This window comes from Eretmochelys imbricata, chromosome 3, assembly GCF_965152235.1.
Source record: "Eretmochelys imbricata isolate rEreImb1 chromosome 3, rEreImb1.hap1, whole genome shotgun sequence".
Taxonomy (NCBI): domain Eukaryota; kingdom Metazoa; phylum Chordata; order Testudines; family Cheloniidae; genus Eretmochelys; species Eretmochelys imbricata.
In genome coordinates this window covers 140,096,894-140,117,253 of record NC_135574.1, presented here as the reverse complement: position 1 = coordinate 140,117,253, position 20,360 = coordinate 140,096,894, and the positions used below count along the sequence as shown (strand labels likewise).

At 40.9% G+C, this 20,360-nt stretch overlaps 1 protein-coding gene across 1 annotated transcript in view; it reads left to right on the top strand.

Moving 5' to 3' along the window:
* Positions 1 to 20,360, top strand: part of AKT3 (AKT serine/threonine kinase 3) — a 256,937-nt gene that overhangs the window by 138,337 nt on the left and 98,240 nt on the right. Inside the window, exons 4-6 of the mRNA XM_077811875.1 lie at positions 12,067 to 12,178; positions 13,297 to 13,441; positions 15,320 to 15,322. Coding sequence (XP_077668001.1) covers positions 12,067 to 12,178; positions 13,297 to 13,441; positions 15,320 to 15,322 — 260 coding nt within the window. The remainder of the gene's footprint in view (positions 1 to 12,066; positions 12,179 to 13,296; positions 13,442 to 15,319; positions 15,323 to 20,360) is intronic.

Here is a 20,360-nt window from a genome sequence, read left to right as displayed (position 1 = left end):
AACTGGAAGTCGGATTATTGGAAGGCATCCCTTCAACAATGTGGGTGATGGGTTGGGGCTCGTATTGTCTTGTATGAAGGGAAGCCAGTAGCATCACAGCCTTGGTGTTGCAACCTGGTTAAAGATTTGGATGGGGTTCGGGTTAAGGGCAGTCTTTTCTTGGTTGATATGGATTGTGTAAGTATGACCACACTGCATTGGATGAGTTATTGTCGGATAGTTTTCGGAATGTGTTAAATTAATAACGTTGTGGCCTTGTTAAACCACCTTCCTGGTGCGTTATTTTTATTTTTGGTGTCTGGGACAAAAAGCCCATGCCTTATGCTGTTTCGTCCTCTTGCAGCAGGGTCTCACAGCGTCTTCTGGGCTCTGTAATCTGTCAGTCCTCTGTTTGGCTCAATACTCCTATCAAGCTTGGCTTGTTTAGCCTAACCAAAAGAAGGCTGAGGGGAGATATGATTGCTCTGTATAAATAGGTCAGAGGGATAAATACCAGAAAGGGAGAGGAGTTATTTAAGTTAAGCACCATTTGTTCGTGTGTTCACATTGGATATAAAGCGGCCATCAACATGTTTACGCTTGAAATTAGACTGACAGTTAGAAGTTTTAGAGGAACGGCCTTCCAAGCGGAGCAGTGGGTGGCAAAAAAACTAACTGGTTTCAAGATTGAGCTTGATAAGTTTATGGAGGGGAAGCATGCTGGTAATATGTGAGGAGAAAAAGCTGCCACTCACCTCCAACCAAGGAACCCAGATGTTTAGCTGAGCACTAACTGCTTCTTGCCAGGGAAGGACAAGGTGGCCTGAGCAGAAGTGATCCAGGAACACATGTGCAATCGTGGCAGCATAAGGCAATGCTGCTCCCAGAATAGTGAGGAGAGAGGATATTGCTGCCGAGCACTGCAGTTCGTAGTGGGAGGGAAGAAAGGTGAGGAGGATTTGGGCTAGGTGGTAGGGATTCACCAGACCTCATCCACAGCTTTTAGTGGCGACAGCATAGGGCAAAGTTGGAAAATTGCTGGCCTTCATCCCATAAAACTCTTTATGGGCAACGCTTGCACCAGATGGATCAATCCCATTCATTGATTCGGACCTCCCTTACTAATGAGGAGGGTGAACACCACCACCCTTGCCCCCACAAAGGCACTCTGGTTGTAAGGGCCAGTGTGTCTTAAACCAAACAGGCCTGTGTTTTGTTTAGGGGCCAGTTTAGAAGACCATGGATTTATAGGACTTTTTCCTTCTGTTAGTCCCCATGCTCTGAGACATAGGCCTACACAGAAAGTTATACCAGTTTAACTAAAGGTGTTTTTTTTTTAAGAACTGATTTAAACTGCTGGAAAACTCTTTGTGGATATACTTACTTTTATGTAAACCTGGTATATGTTGGTTTAGCTTGCATTGGTAAATTTACAAGTGCAAGCTAAACAGTTTTAAAACAATGGAACTATATTCATACAGCGTTTTGCATTGATTTAACTAAAATCAGTTTAATAATGATTTTTGTTAAACCAGTGCAACTTCAATGTGTAGGCAAGGTCCTAAATTCTCATTTTATATTAGAGAAGACTCTGATTTTTAGAAAACCACTGCTTTCCATACAAAACAAGGCACTCTGGTAGTCCTGTATGATGGGGTACACACATCATGATATCAAAAAGTTTTACTTTACCACTATGCTGACAGGAAGAAAGAGGGGAGAGAAGTGCCTGCCTAGCAAAGAGAGAATGGGAAGATGCTTTATTCACAGAATATCTGTGGCTTATCATTATTAACAGATACACTGTTGTGTAAACAAAAATGAAAGCTTATTGTCATGTCACTTTGTGTAAACTACTGCATCCCTTGGCCACTATAAGTGCTTTGTGCTCTTTCAGGGACCCACTGATAAAAATTACTTTTTGCACATGCAATGAATATGTGAGTAATCACACAGCATGTTCATAACTAGATATCCTTGAAAACTGGCTCTCTGCCTTCATCCTCTGTTTTATCTAAAGAGTAATTGGGGAGAAATGTATCCCTTCACAGGAACCTTTGAGTTTTGGCCAAAAGTGAGAGCAAGTGGAATTTGCCTTTGATACCTTGAAAGATTGTGCTTGCAAGGCACTTTTCAGTGGAGCTGTCTTTTTCTTGTCTTTAAAAGAGATGGTTAAGGTGAAGATATGTTCTAATAATGAGAGTTTCAGATACCTTTTAATGACAGTTTTCCCTCTAATTAATGCAGAAGGATTAGGGATTAATTCTGAAAGTGCTTACTACCTTCTAAATAGAGAAGTGATGTTGCTTTTCTTAAATTTTAAACTTAGAGTTGGTCAGAGGGTAGTTTTCATCATTTATATGATTTTAAGATATTGAAAAGAAGAGAAACTAAAGGTTCCAGCAGTGAACTTTTTGTCTTCTTTTGAATTCACAAGAAAAGGAATGAGGTGAATTTTTTTATTTATTATTTTTTTTTAAAGCAACAGAATTAATTTAGGTCTAAGGGAACTGATTAGACATGCTGTTATATGCTAGCAATTCCATAGGTAAGGTTGCAACAAAATCTGAAGACCAATTTTCAAATCTCTCTAAAATGCACTTGAATAATTAGATCAGCTGTAAAACTGGTATACCTGTTCAGAGACTGGGATAACGTTTGTGGTACAAATTTGGAATCGTTTTGTCAATACATTCCTAAAATACAAGCCCACTCAAAATTACCTTTCTTAACAAAATTTTTGAGGGGAAAAATGATGGGCAAGGGAGACATTAGACTGATATTTTTGGAATATTTCCATTGTGATCTAGTGGCAGCAAGAACAAGTTCTGTAACTTAAAATTAAAAAGTTTTTAGTTTGCCTTTGGCTTTGTAAAGTGAGGCACTGTCTAGTTGTGAGTCAGCATAGCTCCTACCTTTAGGAAATACCTGATATGTTGCTTGATCTTCTGTTGTGCCTGTGCAGCTGAAACAAGAAAAAGCAAAATATATCCAGTATTATGATTACTTTCCATATTAGTTTTGCTACAAAGGCCACACTGAGGATCCTATTGGTGCGTATAAATAGGAGTCCTAAACTGGACTGGTGATAGAGAGATGCTGTGATGTTCCCGTTCCCTATTGCTTACCCTCAGAGGAACATTTAAGGTCTGTAGGTATCTTGTATGGGAAATTCTCTACTGTGCAGTTTTTGGTTTTCATCAGTTTGTCATTTCTTGTTTCTTGTAAAAACATTTTTTCCCAGGGATATACATTGAGACCTTAATTGAGCATTCTTTAGTTTGGGGTTTTTAGGTCCCATTTTCCAGAAAGATATTGCAGTGTTCCCAACTCTCATGACTTTTTTTTTTTGCATGTCTCATGATATTTGGTGCTTTTTCCCAAAGCCTGAGCCCTGGAGTCATGTGAATACCTGAGAATGCCAGCATTAATTTAAAAAAATTCAAGCCCTCTTTGTTGCTGAAAAATCTCAAAAACATGAGATATCTAAAACAAAGAAAGCATATAAAAAGAACATAAGATGTTTTAATCTTCTCATTTTCTTTAGCGCAAATGGGGGTTTGACTCATGATTTTTTAATACTGGGGTGGCAACATAGTGACAGAAAAAAGCCATTACTGGTATTTGTAGTATACAGCAGCAACCTTTAGTCCAGTTTAATAAAGTTTTTTGTAAGTGAATATGCATTCACTGAGGGATGTATTTGGGTGAGGCCTACAGCCGAATATAGTGCTCAGTCTGTAAGGCTTTTATATCTAGAACCCACTGAGACCAGCACCTTACACTGAGAGAGCATCTAACTAGTGAGGTGCTAAAACCTCCAGCCATGTCACTGGTTGACCAGGCTGATAACACGGCCCTCAAAGATCTGCTTCAGCACCAAAGCCAACTAAATGGTGTAAGCCTCATGACCGAACTTCCAAGTCAGCACCACCTTTGGCACTGACAACCAAGAAAGGCTCTAGCACTGGATCTTCAAAACCCTTACCTCAGTTGCCATTTTCCACACCTTTGCTGGCTCAAGACTCCTTCTTGGTACCAAAAATAATTAGCAACAGCTTCTCAAGGCTCACAGTGCCCCACATTCACTATACTCAAAGGGATGTGGCACCGTGTATTTCTCACTCCTCATTGGCATTGGGCAGTCCAGCACTGGATCATTGAAGAGAAGAGTCACGCATCAACTTGAATAAGACAATCGGGCAAGAAAAGACTTAATTTCCCAGGAAGGCACCTTGACCCTCCGAAGCACCTGGGCAACACAAGAGAGCTCGTTGTCCAGTGCTCATCCCATTTATGTCTTTGGCATTGCCAAGACAAGAGGATCCTCCACTACATTGGACCCTGGAGTCTCTGCTTTTGGCACCAAACCTTGCCTTTGATTTGCAGGATCCATTTGCAACCCTTTTTGAAGAAAGGGTGGGGGGAACCTTTTTGGTCCACCCCAACTTTACCATCTCATCCCACTGACATCTCTTTGTCCCTGTAACCAAATAGATACTCCACACAACTTTGTACAATGCATGTTGTGGCCTGCACTACAGGACACATTAAGGGTCATGATTGAGATACTTGGATCTATCTTGGTTGGCCCCAGTGTACTTGACACTCCTGGGTCCATTGACTTCACTTTCAGCATCACAGTCTTATCCTCTGGCACCACTGCCATAATGTCCAATCCCACTGGCACCATACTTGGCCCTGTTGGCATCCTACCTGGCCCCCCAATACCAATGCTTGCTCCTTTGACCTTGGCTCTGCCTACACTGCCACCTATGCAATCAGTGTTTCCACCTAAAGCACTGGTACTGCCGATACTCCCATCCTCATTGGCTGTGCCACCTGCTTTGCCACCATACTGACCATCTCTAAAAATACGAAGACTCACAATCCCAGATACACTCGGGATGTGTTTACACAGACATAGATGATGGTGTTGACGACATCCCAGTGGATGACATCAGAGTCTATGGAATGTCACCAGATGAGAACATTGTGACTTCAATTGTTTCCTCACCACATCAACAATTCCAGGAACTGTTGAACAGGATGGTTTTCCGACTCTGTCAGGGTGCTACTGAGACTCCAGTTGAAAATTGGGATCCTTTATTTGACATCCTTCAGTTGAAACCAAAGGGTAGTATTTCCTGGCCTATCCATAGAGGCTGCTTGATCCAGCTAGATCTGGGTCCTTATCGCCAGCAGTCTCTTACAGGGGCAACAGGATGTACCTAATCCCTACTCAGGACTTTTTTTTTTTTTTTTAACTTCATCTAACATCTTAGTGCTCAATCTCTAGTGTATACAGTAGCTGTGGAAAAAATCAAAGAGCATGACCACCTCTCAAGTAAGAGGAGAAAGAAAGAGGGATGCAGACTGGAATGAGAAATACCTGTTGTTCTGCATATACAGTTCTTCCCTTTGTCCTTTTGATTGTTCTGGAATGCAGCCACTCCACCGGGATTGAAGCCATACTCATTGCATCACAGTTATGCTGGGCTGATCATGTGTTGAGGATGGATGGTACCAGAATGCCAAAGCAGTTGCTGTATGGCAAACTGAAAGTGGGTAACTGTGCATGAGGCGGTGAGAAGAAACAATTCAAGGACTCACTGAAGCATGAGTTGAAGCAGTGCAATATTGACTTTGACACCTGGGAGTCATCAACAAAGATAGATCATACCAGTGAGCAGCAGACACTCGTGGGGTTACTCAGTTTGAGATTAATTCCCATGTGGATCTTGAGGCACAGAGGCTAAGTCATAAACAGTAGCAGATTCTGCGGGCACAGACTGTAATCCCTTCCTCGATATCAAGCTACATGTGCCTTCCATGAGTAAAGGACTGCCATTTGCAGATTGGTGGTTTTTGTCCACAGTTGTTCTCACGAGATATAACATCTTTATCAGCATAATTTCTGTTGTATGCAGAACAACAACAACAAAAATAATTAATTGCACCAAGGGTATTCAACAAAATGCTGGATTTAACAGCAGCACATCTAAAAAGACCCAAAGGGTGAAACTTTGGACAACTGTCTCCTTAACGCCAGTTCACTTAATTCAGTAAGTCTAATGTGCTACTTGTTTCACAAGCTAGAGCTGGAAATCAGCTAGGAGAAATCATGTCAAATCCCATGTTTAAAAGATAACATTTATAAGTGAGACACTGGACTTGACTGTAGGCTCAGCATTCCTGCCAAAGGAGCAATTTTTCCACATGCTGCAGTTCTGTACACCCGACACAATCAACCATGCCAAAGGACGGAGTTTTTCATGGGGCTTGTTTGTGACACTCCATACAAGACTCCCAATAAGACCTTTACAACACTGGCTGGCACACGTATACACCCCAAACACGGGCAGTGTACAGAGGTATGTGACCATCCCACCAGAGGTGCTACATAAATTCTCCTGGTTGAAGTACAGAGAATGGACTAGTAGGAGTACAGTTCAGCCCTTGGCTCAGGCATTGGTGGTCTCAGCAGATGCATCCATGGTTGGCTAGGGAGCTCACTTTCAGGAGTCACAAATGCAGGGTTTGTTGAATTTGCAAGAATCCATACCTCATTTGGCGTCCACGAACTTTGGGTCATACACTGACGCTAAGATCATTCCTGCCCTTTGTCTTAGGGAAAATAGTTCAGATCCTAACCAATAACATTACTGACATGCATTATCTGAACAACAAGGGGATGCTTATTCCCCCATATTTTGCCAGAAAGTGACGAAACTCTGGTACTGGGGTATTCACCATTATGTACATCCTGTAGCCCTACACTTGCCAAGAGTACAGAGTATCCAAGCAGACTGTCTGAGGATGCTGAAGCAAGGCCAACACAAGTGGTCTTTGAATGAGGTGGTGGCTCAGCACTTGTTCAGCAGGTGAGGACTCCTGAAATAGGTCTGTTTGTCACTAGGGAGAACACTAAATGCAACCTACTGTGATCCAGTGGGCAGGGACAAGGCCTCACCAATACCGTCCTATTGCACTGGTCCAGTGACTTTCCATATGCACTTCCACCCATGCTCTTAATACTCAGAAGATCCAAAGGGACAGGATAAAAGTTCTGTTGATAGCACCGGTGTGGCCAGGTCAACACTGGTACACCAACTTGTTACAGCTCCCTTGGGAGCCCTCATACCACGTACTCCAATCTATAGACTTCTCTCCCAAGCAGCAGAGAAAATTCTTGTCTTAATTTTCCATCCTGGCACCTGGTCTAGATGATAGGCTTCTAATGGGTCCTCACCTAGTTGCAGTGCAAGAGTAATTGAGATCCTATCCTATCCAGAAAACCTGCAACACAATAGTGTTATGGACATCTTTATGCTCAACAGGTGATAAAGGCTTATGGCTGGAGTCTGCCCCCTATGGGTATGTCTATGCTGCAATACAAAAAAAATCCCTGGCACCTAGTCTCAGGGCCCAGGTCAGCTGACTTGAGTTTGTGGCTTGGACTGCAGGACTAAAATAAAAGTGGAAACTCTCAGGCTGGAGCCCAGGCTCTGAGACTCGTTCCCCTTGTGGGGTCAGAGAGCCTGGGCTCTAGCCTGAGCCCAAACATCTACACAACAATTTTATGGCCCTGTAAGCCCGAGTCAGCTGACAAAGGCCAGCTTTAGCCATGCTGAAGGTCTTTTATAGCCACGTAGAAATACTCTGTAGCTCCTGTCTTGAACTATATACTGTACCTAATGGAGGCTGGCCACTATTGCATCCTAGAATATACACCAAACTGCTATTTCAGCTTGTCATCAGGGGTTTTTCCACACCACATCAACTAGATTTCTCAAGGGACAAATGCATGCCTTTTCAGCTGATAAAGAACCTACACCAGTGAGGGATTTAAATGTTGTCCATGGAAAGCTAATGCCTAATTGGCTATGCCTCCTGGCTGGTTGGAAGAGTCAGCAGACTGACTCTTTAAGCCCAGCTGCAGCAGTTCAGCAGCTGCTCAAAGCATTCAATCATAGCTGTTTTAGCCTGTGCCTGCTTCTTCCCAGCCCTGCCCGTGCCTTGTGTAACTCCTTGTGTAAAACCTCAAGATCCACATGGGAATTAATCTCAAACTGAGTAACCCCATCACTGTGTAACTCCAGGTAACCTGGTTCTGACCCTGGGTTCTGACCCCTGATTCCAGCTCTGATGCTTGGCTCTGGAATCTAGCCTCTGACTTTGGTTCTGACCCTAGGTACTGATGCCTGTTGTAACCACGAGACCCCACTGCCCACATCCTGGTCACTGCTCTAACCACTAGGCCTGACACCTGCCCCAACAACTAGACCTGACTGTCCACGTTCTAGTCATTGACAGTCACCTCCTGCATTTGCTTGTGTTATGCTAAAGCAGATGTCCCTTCTATAGGAATTAGGGTCCATTCTACATGAGCCACAGCTTCCTCAGTGGCATATCTATGATAGATACTCACAATAGAGAGATGCAGAAAGGCACATAAAAGTTCAGTTCATACCCATGTTAAATCTTATGCCTCTTGTACCCATCCATACCCTTAAGCCTCTAAACTTTGCCTCTTTTTCAGATGCCATGTTCAAGCAGGGGGTGCTTGCTGTCCTCTACAAGTGGTACAGCTTGCTACCTTCTCTCAGGTGGGAATGCACAGAGGTCCTGGAAGAAGAAAGGAAGGAACTTACTGGTAGTTGTTGTTCTTCAGGAGTCTCCTCTGTGCGTTCACATTTTCCACTCATCTTCTCTTTTTCAGACTTCTTGTCACACTTTGGGACTCAGCAATTCAGGAGAATGAACTGAGATTGGTAGGGAGTCCGCTCCCTTTATATATACTCAGACCTCAGCCATCAACATCACTTGGGGGCATTGTGCACCCCAACAGACACAGTTTTGGTAGAGATTCCTTGCCTCAACACCAAAGAGCACCATATTCCATACTCGGGGATGCACGGAACCATTTCTCAAAGAACAGCCGTTATCAGTACATTTCTTTTATGGGTTTTCCCTTCCAGATTATATGCATTTGTACCTGACTGTGAGTACACTAAGGTTCTTCTTTGAACGATGGCCCCTATTATATCTATGAGTACACTGTGCACAGGTAAACTATGGTAGTTCCTACTCAGGTCTAACGTGTATAGCTAACACTTTTATGTTAGGTAAGCTAAAGTACCAATTAATTTACCAGTATTGTAGGGGAAGTGGAGATGGACAATGAGAAAGGACATTTCTACTAGCATAAACTATTTCTCCATTGTAGATATGAACATGGTATTAACATCAGCTACACATTATACATACACACACATTTAATACTTCTTTTTTGGGCGTTTGAGGGGGTGGGGAGGAGAGGAATTGTATTTCCTTCCAGCTGTACCTTTTGGCACTAAAGTGCTGTAGAAAGGATTTGCTCTCAGTGTTCCACAGTTAGTGTTCTACGGTCTGATTCTCTTTTGGGGATTTTTTTCATATTAGCATGTGAATGCTAGGTATGCAATTGGTATGGTATCATTTAGCTTCGGAGAGTTGGGTTCCAATCTTGACATGGGTCACCAATTAAAATGGGTTGCTTGGTCTCATCCTTAAAGCTAATGGACATTTGTCTATCTCACATAACCTTCACCAGCTTGGCATACTGTAGTTTTCAATTTCTGCTGAAGAGGGGCCTATGGCTGAAATGGTTTGAGGATGGCATGTCAGGGTTGAGATGCATCAGAAGAGCTGTGGAGACTGTATTATATCTGGCTCAGATTATTGCTATTAATACCTCAGTTTCATGAGCACTAAATTAACCAAGAAAATTGTCAGATTTATTTGTGTGTTTAATATAATCTTCTGCGCTCTCTCTCTTTTAACCCCCCCCCTACCACTAGCATGTGAAGCACCAGTGTTTGCACCCTCCCTTATTACATGAGAGAATGCAATGATAAATCATCAGTGGGTGCCAGCACAGTACCTCCTGGGGGATCAGAAGTAATAGAATTTGGAGCATGACCAACTACATCAAGGCACTTTTTATTCTGTAGTGTGGAATATAATTAATTAACCTGTTTGTGTCTGCTATGCAATGACAGAGGTTACTTCTCTTGATCAATGGGTTGTAATGTCTACTCTCTGTACAATAATATTAATCATTACTTCATGTAGTTTCTTTCATATCATTCTGTAATCTTAGGAAATTACCTTTTGTGTTCAAGTTTCCCCACTCCGTAGCAGAAGTCGTTTCTTGCATCTGCAGCTGGGAGCCTTCTGATCAAGTTAGCAAGAGTTCTATGGTGTGTGTGTGTGTGTATTGCTTAATATGTGGTCAGTACTCTTGTCTAGCCACATCAACTAATTGTGTTGCTGTTGGAACCTTGCGTACATGAAATAATCATGACTGTTTAGTGTTCTTTTTAGCTTTTATGGTGAATGAATGTAATTGAGAAGAAAACTGGTGATTAAATGGTTAAAGTTACAGAATTCAGACTAAACTTTTTAATAAAATCTGAACAGATGATCTGCCTTTTTTTTTTTTTTTTTTTGAACTGGCAGGTTTCAGGCCCTCTAATTGGCTTCCCAGTTTTACAGAGTAATTACAGCTTCAAGCAAACTTTGTCATCTGTGGTTCAGAATGGTGTAAAGTAAACAGAACATTTTGAAATACAGCTTGTAGTTAGTTGCTCAGGAGAGTTTAACTAACCTATCTAATTTAGATAGCAGCATCATTTTATTTGAAAATGGTAGTTTACCTAATAATTCGGAAGGTTTCAAACATTTTGTAGCCATAATGAATAAAATTAACCTTTGGCATTTTACATCATCTTTTCATTTTAAGGAGGTAAGTTCAATAATTCAGAAAGGTCCTTTGTATTTTTTAAATTCTTTTTATTTTTTCCTCATCTTAGATAAAGGATCAGAAATGGCCCGAAAAGAGACATTTTTTTCTAAAACTGTATTGCCAATTTCTGTTGATGATTTAGTATTGTATTCCTTTGAACATTAGTCTCCACCCAGATGTTGTATGTTGCCTAGTCTTAAAAGGTCAGAAAACTCTCATGGTTGATATTGAATCCTAACTTCACTGAAGGATTTAGGATTAAAATTCGTAATTCTAAATTATAGATGGCTAGCATACAAGAACAAAAAGTTGAGTCTGTTTACTGGCTTATTCATTTTTTTGAAAGATAATTTAGACTTCCAACTGTTTGAATTGAGATTCAGCCTTTTAATTACATTTGTTTATGTATAGTAGAAAATTTGAAGACGTTATGGCGGCTTGTTCTCTTCTCTTGGTAGTGACTCAACTATTGCTTCAGCATCCTGAGCCAGCTCTTGGTAGCCAGCTTCACTTATTCCCCTGTGCTTTGTACTTCACTTTCCAAACTCTTGTTTTCTTTGTAAATGTAATGCAGTTTTTCAGTAACTAGTAGAAAAGAATTGTAATATTCTATATTATAGTACTTGCTCATTCATCTTTACACACATTTTTCATTAGCTGTCAGTGAAAGGAAAGATCAACAAATGAGCCCTTATTCATTTTCAAATCATAGTAGGAATTTTGCTTACCCAAATAAATGTGCATACAATAGCTTATGAGGTGTATGGGTGTGCCAGATGCCAGTAAACTTCAGTGCTTTCACCTGCTTGAGAAATATGGGTAAAACATCAGTTTTTGAAGTGTGGTGTTACTCTGCTTTTCTAAAACTGTTTTTCTTTTTGCATTGGAGACAAAAGATCACATTCATCTTGCCATGTGCAGATGGAAAAGGGTGCCTTTAGCTACAAGCACTACCTTGGCATCCTTGAGCAGTCCAAAATCTGACACCACCCTCAAGTTGCACACCTGTTTTACAAATGGAGATCACTCTATCTGTATGAGAGACACCAATACAAATTCCATCAACTCTTCTGGCAGTTTTCTCCAGCCCACAAATATTATCTCAGTTTTGCCTGCAACTAACTAGCTTTCATCCATGCCCCAAGTTCATCTAGGCATTGGGTAATTCATTCCATGGCTTTTTATAAATACTGGATGTGTATAAACTATGTATAATTTAACTAAACAATTTTATTTGCTGTTCCCATATTATAATAGCAATACTTATAAGAAAAAAAATGTCCTTTATATCTTTCTAGAATGCCAGCTAATGAAAACAGAGCGACCAAAGCCAAATACATTTATTATTAGATGTCTTCAGTGGACAACTGTCATAGAGAGGACATTTCATGTAGACACTCCAGAAGAACGGTGAGGAATATTATGTCTTCCAAATTCTTGGGCAGAAGTTTCAGCACATCTACCAGTATGGCACAAGTCTTGATTTTGATTACTACATAATCTGATTATTTGTGTGCAACTCTTTTAAGAATTTATATATTAGCCTGTGGAAGATGTTCCTAGTTCATATCAAATATAAGATAAGAACTTTATATAACTGAAGGGAAAGAATGTGTTCAGCTTATCCAAATTTGTGTCATGACATCTCTCTGAAGTGTTTCACCTTCAGCAACATAAACCAAATATGAAACTCGTTTTTTTCTCTCAGTAGCTCTGAATTTCTTTTCATTCCAGTATATCTTTTGTTTTGTCAGAAAATGCAATATCCTATGACTACATCTTTAGTTATAATTACAATTCCTTGTTAGAGTGGATACTCTAGTATACACATTTAAGTATAAGAATAAGAATTAACTCTTCATTCGCAAGACAAGTGTGTAGGAGACATGAGATGAAGTGCCATGTAAGTATCATTACTTAGCTGTATTGTGATCCTTGTTATCTCTTAGTGCCCACTTCCAGTTGAGATTAATACCATGGTTTGGCATTATGTTAGAAATTGCATAGCTACTAGCTTTCCTTTCGGTGTTGTTAATATTATATTAATATAGATATATACACACATTTAAATGTAGTTAGATTGTTCTAAAAGCACAGCATTGCCTTATACTGTGCAATTCTTGTTTCTTAATGATATTCCTTTAAAAAGCCCACCAAGAAACATAGACTGTATAGGGATTGCAGAATACTATCTACACTAAACTCTGAGCTATACTTTGACTCATTAAGATATTTAACTTGCTATTAAAGTATTTACAGAATCAAACACATTTAATTATTGTGATATAATCTACCATGCGCACACATCCTGTGCTGCTGGATCTAGAGCATATACCACTTGTCAGACTATGTAGTGTATGGGAGTAAACTGAAGCAAATTACTTCAGTAATTTCTTCATTATGTAACATAATAAATTTGCAGGTAAAATAGTACTACTGTGTGTGCATTCATTAGAAAACATTTGGTTGCAGAAGGGGTCAAGCTGTGTTAGTTTTTATTAATAGGAATTTTGGTTTATTCTTGATAGGGAAGAATGGACAGAAGCTATCCAAGCTGTAGCAGACAGGCTTCAGAGGCAAGAAGAGGAGAGAATGAACTGTAGTCCAACCTCACAGATAGACAATATAGGAGAGGAGGAGATGGATGCTTCCACAACCCATCATAAAAGAAAGGTAACAGGATACAGAGATGACTGATAAGATTCCATGATATGTAAATAGCTTGTGTATAATTGTGCATTTGTATAGAAGCAATATGCAAAGACAATTATTTATAGAAAGTTTCAGTTGACCATAAAGCATGGAAGTATACATTTTTTATTAAAGCTGAACTCCTCTAATTTCGTTATTTTAATATAACTCACTCTTTGAGCCCACAGTTCACTCCTTCAGGCACCAAATCTTAACAGATATACACACTAATTACTTTTTCAGAGTCTGGTTTAACAAATTGTCAACTAATTCATTATACATTTTCACATTTTAGTTTTTTGACTCTTCTAGAAATTTGGAAATAGGAGTTGCCCTAAAGGAAAACTATTTGTCTTTCTCATACAAATAGTCCTATTTAAATATATTTATTATTTGCATGAGAAAAGTAAGCAGGATTTGGCTTTTAATGACTTTAGTCTTCTGCAGAAAGCAAAATATCTGTGCTCTGGTTTTTAATAAAGCAAAACCAGGTTCTGCTATGTGCAGCTGTAACAATCTCTTCATCATGCATCATCAGGAAGGTTTGAATCCTGAGCTTTTAGCATTGCAGCACAGATTTCTAGCAATTATGCTCCAGGACAAACTATGGTACATCTGTTAACAGGAAGAGTCCTATGTGAACCAGCCACTAGAGGTGGAGATATAACACAATGAAAGAGTGGGTTACCTGTGCATGATTTAGCACTCTTTTACAAAGAGCATGCCCAAAGATATGGCAGGGCCTTTCTGGTAGGTAATGTGGCTAATTTGAAGGGATTTGGGTCTGCCTGGCTAGAGATCTGAGTACTATTCCCAATTTATGTAACTTATCAGTGAAGTATAAGACACTGCATATCCATAAGGGTTGTCAGCGGTACAGAATTATTAACACAACTTATAAGAAGTGCCTTTGGAACTCACGGTCTCCCTGTGTCACTGTTCAGTGTGTCTTTCCATAGGCCGAAAGGGGTGGGAGGGAGTAGGAGGAGGAAGATGAATTTTTTTTTCTGTGTCCTATTGAGGACTTGAGCTCTCTGTGAAATCTGAAGTGAGATGCCCGAAATGAGTGCATGTACAGTGCTACAGAATGTTGAGGGGTTTTGGCAGCAAGTCTAAAGCAAGCTGTAAAAAGCTAACCTCAGATGGGAAATGGAGATTTTTGATACCTAATAACTCAGCTGTACTTGAATAGAGTTTTTTTGAGGCCAGTAAAGGGTACATCCGTGATGCTATGGCCATTTCCCTGCAAAAATTCAAAGAAGGTTTCAAGAATTGTTTTAAAATGGAAAATGTTAAGTAACCTTAATACAGGGTGTGTTGTCACTTTCCCTGTATGTCCACAGAGTCAGCAGCCAGCAGTCCTGAATACTATAATAATGTTAATCATTCAGAATATTTTTTCTTGCTTCTTTTATTAAAGTCTCTTTTCTGTAGGAGAAAAGATAATAATCGCTGGTTAGAAATCAGTCTAGACATACGATTTTGTGAAGCTCTTATAAGTTGTTGGTATACTCAGAACCACAATTTATAACCATATAATCCATCTACCTTGTCATTTCTTTTCTATATGGATTTGTTTAACATCAGGGGTTTGTTGTACAATATGTCGTACACACAGTAGCTTTGTCACATGATTCTACATCTAAGCCCAATGAATTTTGCTTGTGCCTGCTCCATATGGTACACTTATGAGTAGAAGAACATAATCAGATTAAGAAACAAATACACAGAAATGGGACTACTCTGCTCTAGAAATGTAGTAAATTGAGTCTGTAAATAAAATGATCTTTAGAGTACATGATTTAATTTTGATAGACGTGGCTCCATCATCTTCAGTCTGGGTATTTCTGTAAATCAAAGGTGGTGCTTTTCATAAATAACTTTAAAAATCTTAATGGATATTGTAGCTATAAAATGCTAATGCCATCACTAGAATCCTGAAATACATTATGCCAGATTAGTATCTGAAGATTGTTTGTTTTTATTCCTCTCTGCACTTGTTCCTTATGGGCAGGATCTTGCTGTCATTGAAATCAATGGCAAAACTCCTGTTGATTTAAATAGGAACGGAATCAGTCCCTTTATGCACAGAGTATGTTCTTATGAGTTTTTCACAACTTGTTGTAAAGCCTGTTCTCTTTCTCATCCTTCAAATAAAACACCAGTAGTGGAGTCAATCAGCTAGCTCTATACAAGCATTAACTATGTGAACTTTTCTTAGTTATTTTGGCTTCCAACAACAGAAGCATGGAACCTGCAACTCTGCTCTCTCCATCTTTCTCTTACCTCATAAATTTGTTCTTCAGGATTCAGAATGAGTAAGAAGTAAGAAAAAGAACAAACAGTACCAGAACACTGGAGAAATAGGAGGTGAGGGGGAGGGACAGAGAAGAGAACCTCATCTAATGGATTGAAGCCCCTCAAGAGTCTAATTCCCTATAACCCTCATGTGAATGGCTGTTTGCCCCTTTACCTCATCAAAGTTTTTAGTAGTCCCAGCTCTTTCATTCCTCTGGTTGAGTGGTGCTTCTTCAGTCTCCCAACACCCACCCATTGTATTCCTTGGCAGGCCTCACTGTGTTACTCTGCACTGTTTGCCATCTCTGAGCCCTTTGGTAAACTCAGGAAGAGAACAGGAAGAGACTTTTGTCTTCACCACTAGGTCTATGACCATGGCCTGCTGTTAAGCCACTACTCAAAATCCTCCAAGGCTATTGCCTTTCTTTGTAATACCTGCTTTGATGGGGCATGTGTGAAAACTAGATCCATGATAGCACTGATTTTAGTTTCATTTGTGGAGATATTAGATTACAGATTCTTACAATAGGACTGGCTTTCTGCCCTTCCCTTAATATACCTATAAATGTGTTCATCTAGACCAAAGTATTCCCTTCTTCATTGATGCTGTGCTAACTTTCTGAATTAACTTTGATAAGACTGTACTCACCCCAGTCTGCAGTGATTCTGAGGGAAGAGATGATCCCTTTTATGGAGGCCTTAGCTGGTCACACAGATTTCTGACTTTTAGAAGTGGTATGGCATGAAGTGCTTTCACTTTCCTTCTTCAGGCTCACAGAGTAGATGATCAACTGTCCTTTGGTAATCAAGCGGTTGTCCCATCCCCCAGGGGGAGAATGGCCAGTCTTACAGGTTAAGATACAAAGGATTCTGCCCAACCATGACCAAGCCAGTGTTCTGTTGAACAGGGATTTCTTGTGCTTTTCACTCTGCAAGAATCATATTTCCAGGCCATTCTCAGGCAGGCAGTTTTCACTACTTCAACACAGAGAAGAGCAAGAAAGTTGTTTGCTGCATGTTTGTTTACAAGACTGTTAAAATAGAGCAGATGACCTGGCTTCTTCTGTCAGAATTCTAATTGTGACTTGTGGGGAGATGAATAGATTCCAGGGTCCCAGAAGGGACCATTGTGATGATCTAGAATGACCTTCTGTATAACACATCCCATCTTGATTTAAAAATTGTCAGTGATGGCAAATGCACCATGACTCTAGTGATTAATTACCATCACTGTTAAAAATTGATGCCTTTAGAACACTGGAGCCCCATGAAATTCTTTTTATTTTTTATAGTTTTTTATATGGGGGGTGGGGGTGGGGGGATTTCATGTTGTTCTGTTTTATCTGTGTGTATGGTGAGAAGCTCTGGGGGATGGTTTCGATCCTGCCCTTAGAAGGTGGGAGGCACTGGGAGGTGCAGATTGCAGAGGGAGCCAGCCCTGCACTCACCCTGCAGCAGAGGTTCCTGTCCTGCAAGGCTGAGCCTGCCAGGTTGCAACAACACTCACTCAGATTTGCACCCCTTCCACCTCATCATTCCTGGAGTGGGGAGCTGGGCCCAGGAGCTGTGGCTACAGGGTGAGTTTTTCATTTTATTTAGTTTAGACATTTTTTGTTCAGTTTTGTGTTATTTCGTATTTGTAAAAAACACAGGGCTCTAGAGAAGACTAGTCTTTAGCTGAAGATACGTGATTAACATCTTCCATGTGGTCACCACACACTTGTGGTCACACATTACATGATGGACCTGTTTGCAAAGCATAGTTGTAATTTAGAAGTGCTCTTCAAGCATCTGCTTAAAAGTTCCATGTGTCAACCATAATGTAATTATGCTTTATTATATGCAGGCTGGAACATAGAACAGAGAAAATTAACTACAGTAAAAGCTGTGTTATCCAGCACTTTACCAACCAGAAAGATCTAGAAACTGGCATTTCTGATAGGGTTGCCAGCAGTGTTCCCTCTCATTTTTCCCACCCATGTGCGGAATGAATTTTGTTATGCGTACCAATATGGAGGTGATGCGTGACAGGTGTCGGATCTGGGGCCAAGGGCTTCGGAGTATGGGAGGGGACTCAGGGCTGAGGCAGAGGGTTGGGATGCAGGGGTATGAGGGGTCCGGCTGGGGGTGCGGTCTCTGGGGTGGGGCAGCAGATGAGCGTTTTGGGGTGCAGGAGGGTGCTCCAGAGCTATGGCGGGGTGAGCAGACTCCCCCCAGCTCTCTCTCCCCGCAGCAGCACCTGGGCTGGGAGAGAGTTGCCTCTCCCCGCCGCATCAGCTGCAGAGCTGGGACTGCAGGATAGGTGCCCCTCCCCTGGCAGGTCTGGGCTGGGTCAGGGCCAGGGTAAGGGCCCTGGCCGCGGCAGAGTTGGGGCCAGGGGAGGTTGGGACCGGGGTAAGGACGCCCCTCCTCTGGTTGTGGCAGGCCCCTGAATGGGTTCTGCTAAGAAGGCTGCTGTGTGGCTGCGCAGCTTACAGAGAATTTAAGTTGCCAGGTGTCTGGATCTGGGTGGTGCTAACCTCGGGCGGCTCCCAGCAAGCAGTGACATGTCCTTGCTGCTGCTGCTAGGTAGAGGCGTGGCCAGACGGCTCTGCGTGCTGCCCCTTCCCTGAGCGCTGGCTCCGTAGTTCCCATTGGCTGGGAACTGCGGCCAGTGGGAGCTGTGGGGGCGCCACCCGGATCCAGAACCCTGAAACCACTCCTGCACTCCAGCCTCTTGCCCTGAGCCCGCTCCCACACCAAAACTTACTCCCTCCATTGGTAAGTATAATTTTTAGTTAACCGGAATTTTTGACTAGCTGGCACGTCCCATTCACGCAACATACCAGATAACAAAGCTTTTACTGTACTTGATTTTCTTTTTGTCATAATCTTCTCCTCCTTCCTCATTCTGTCCCCTTCCTTTCCTCATTGCTCTTGCTTAGACATGTATATTGGTTTGGAGGTATCTGGACTGATAAATGTGGATAGCAATTATATAATCTAGATCAATATCTGTTTAGTGAAAAGAAGAGATCAGGACTGAAAGTCCAAGGATCTAATTCCTAATTTACGTATTTTGTTAGTTTTATTTAATTTTGGTCGTGCTTCCTTGGAACATTTTTTTGAGGTCGCTGAGACATTCATTGTTGAGACAAATATTGTTTAGTATTGTTTAACTGATGGTGTGCTCTGTGCTGTCTGATATAGAAAATGAAAGACAGTCTTTCCCTTGAAGAGGTTGTAGCTTAATTTCTGTTGGACCTCAAACCCTTTCCTGTCCAGGCACTTTGTGCAGATTCTTAATATCTTCTGCTCATTTCTAGAACTTTCAGTACTCTGTTTATTGCAAGAACAATTTTCTCTCAATCTATGAAAGAAGCTACTGCTATTCAGCAACAGAGTAATTATCACCACTAACTAGTAGCTGTATCATGTACTACCTACATGTTGATAAGATTTATAGATTGATGGTAGAAGGCTCTTTAATTTAGAAGACAAAAGCATTCTGTGAGTTCTCTGCTCGTCCTCAGGGGTTTAGATATATTATGATAGCTGTGCAATAACTGAGAAAGGGTCCATATAATTATTTGAACAGCTATCTCTCATTTTTAGAACCTAGAGAAGTATATTTATGATCAGGATCGAACATTAGAGTTTGATGATAGCTGGTCACTGTATAATTAAAACATTTTGTTAATATACAGCCTGTTTCTGATTTATGAACTTTCACAGGTGCCTATTCACATGGAAAATATATGTAAAATAATGTTGATTATCCTTTTGAAAGTCTTTATGGAGTTTTAACAATTATTACAGATTATATTTTCTATAAATAAGGATAAAAATGAAAAAGTAAAGCACAACTGTTTTTAAGTCTGAGTTAATAGAAAAACTAATGGAGAGGGAGAAAAGAAAAATCCATGAATTGATGGGTCAAAGATCAACATTAGTATATCAACATGTTGAAATAGTACCAATAAATCCATACAGGTGTAATGTACAGTTACATTCATAATTGGAGGAAAAAAACTTGTAAAATATTTTTAGGAAAGGAATCATGGTAAGCCAGGGGTTCTCAAACTTCATTGCATCGCGACCCCCTTCTGACAAGAAAAATTACTACATGACCCCAGGAGCCATGACAGAAGCCTGAGCCTGCCCACGCCCCACTGACCTGTATGGGGGGGCCAAAGCCCGAGCCCCACTGCCCAGAGCAGGGGGGCCAAAGCAGAAGCCCAAGGGCTTAAGCCTCTGGTGGGGGGGGCCTGTAACCTGAGCCTCAGCACCTGGGGCTCGGGCTTGGGCTTCGGGCCCAGGCCTCAGCAAGTCTAATGCCAGCCCTGGCACTCCCATTATAATGGGGTCACAACTCACTTTGGGGTCCTGACCCACAGTTTGAGAACCACTGTGCTAAGCCTTCACTAAAAATTAACTAGTTAAAGATTTTAATAATAAAATCATCATATAAATTTAAAACCGAGTAAAAGAAGCATTCTTGATTAGGTCCTTTTTGAGATGATCTCTACCTGTTAATCCTCTTCCTTCTCTTTTGTTCTAAAAACTTCTTTGCATGATCAAATTGTTTAAACGTCTGGAGTTCACCATTATCAATTATCTTTGC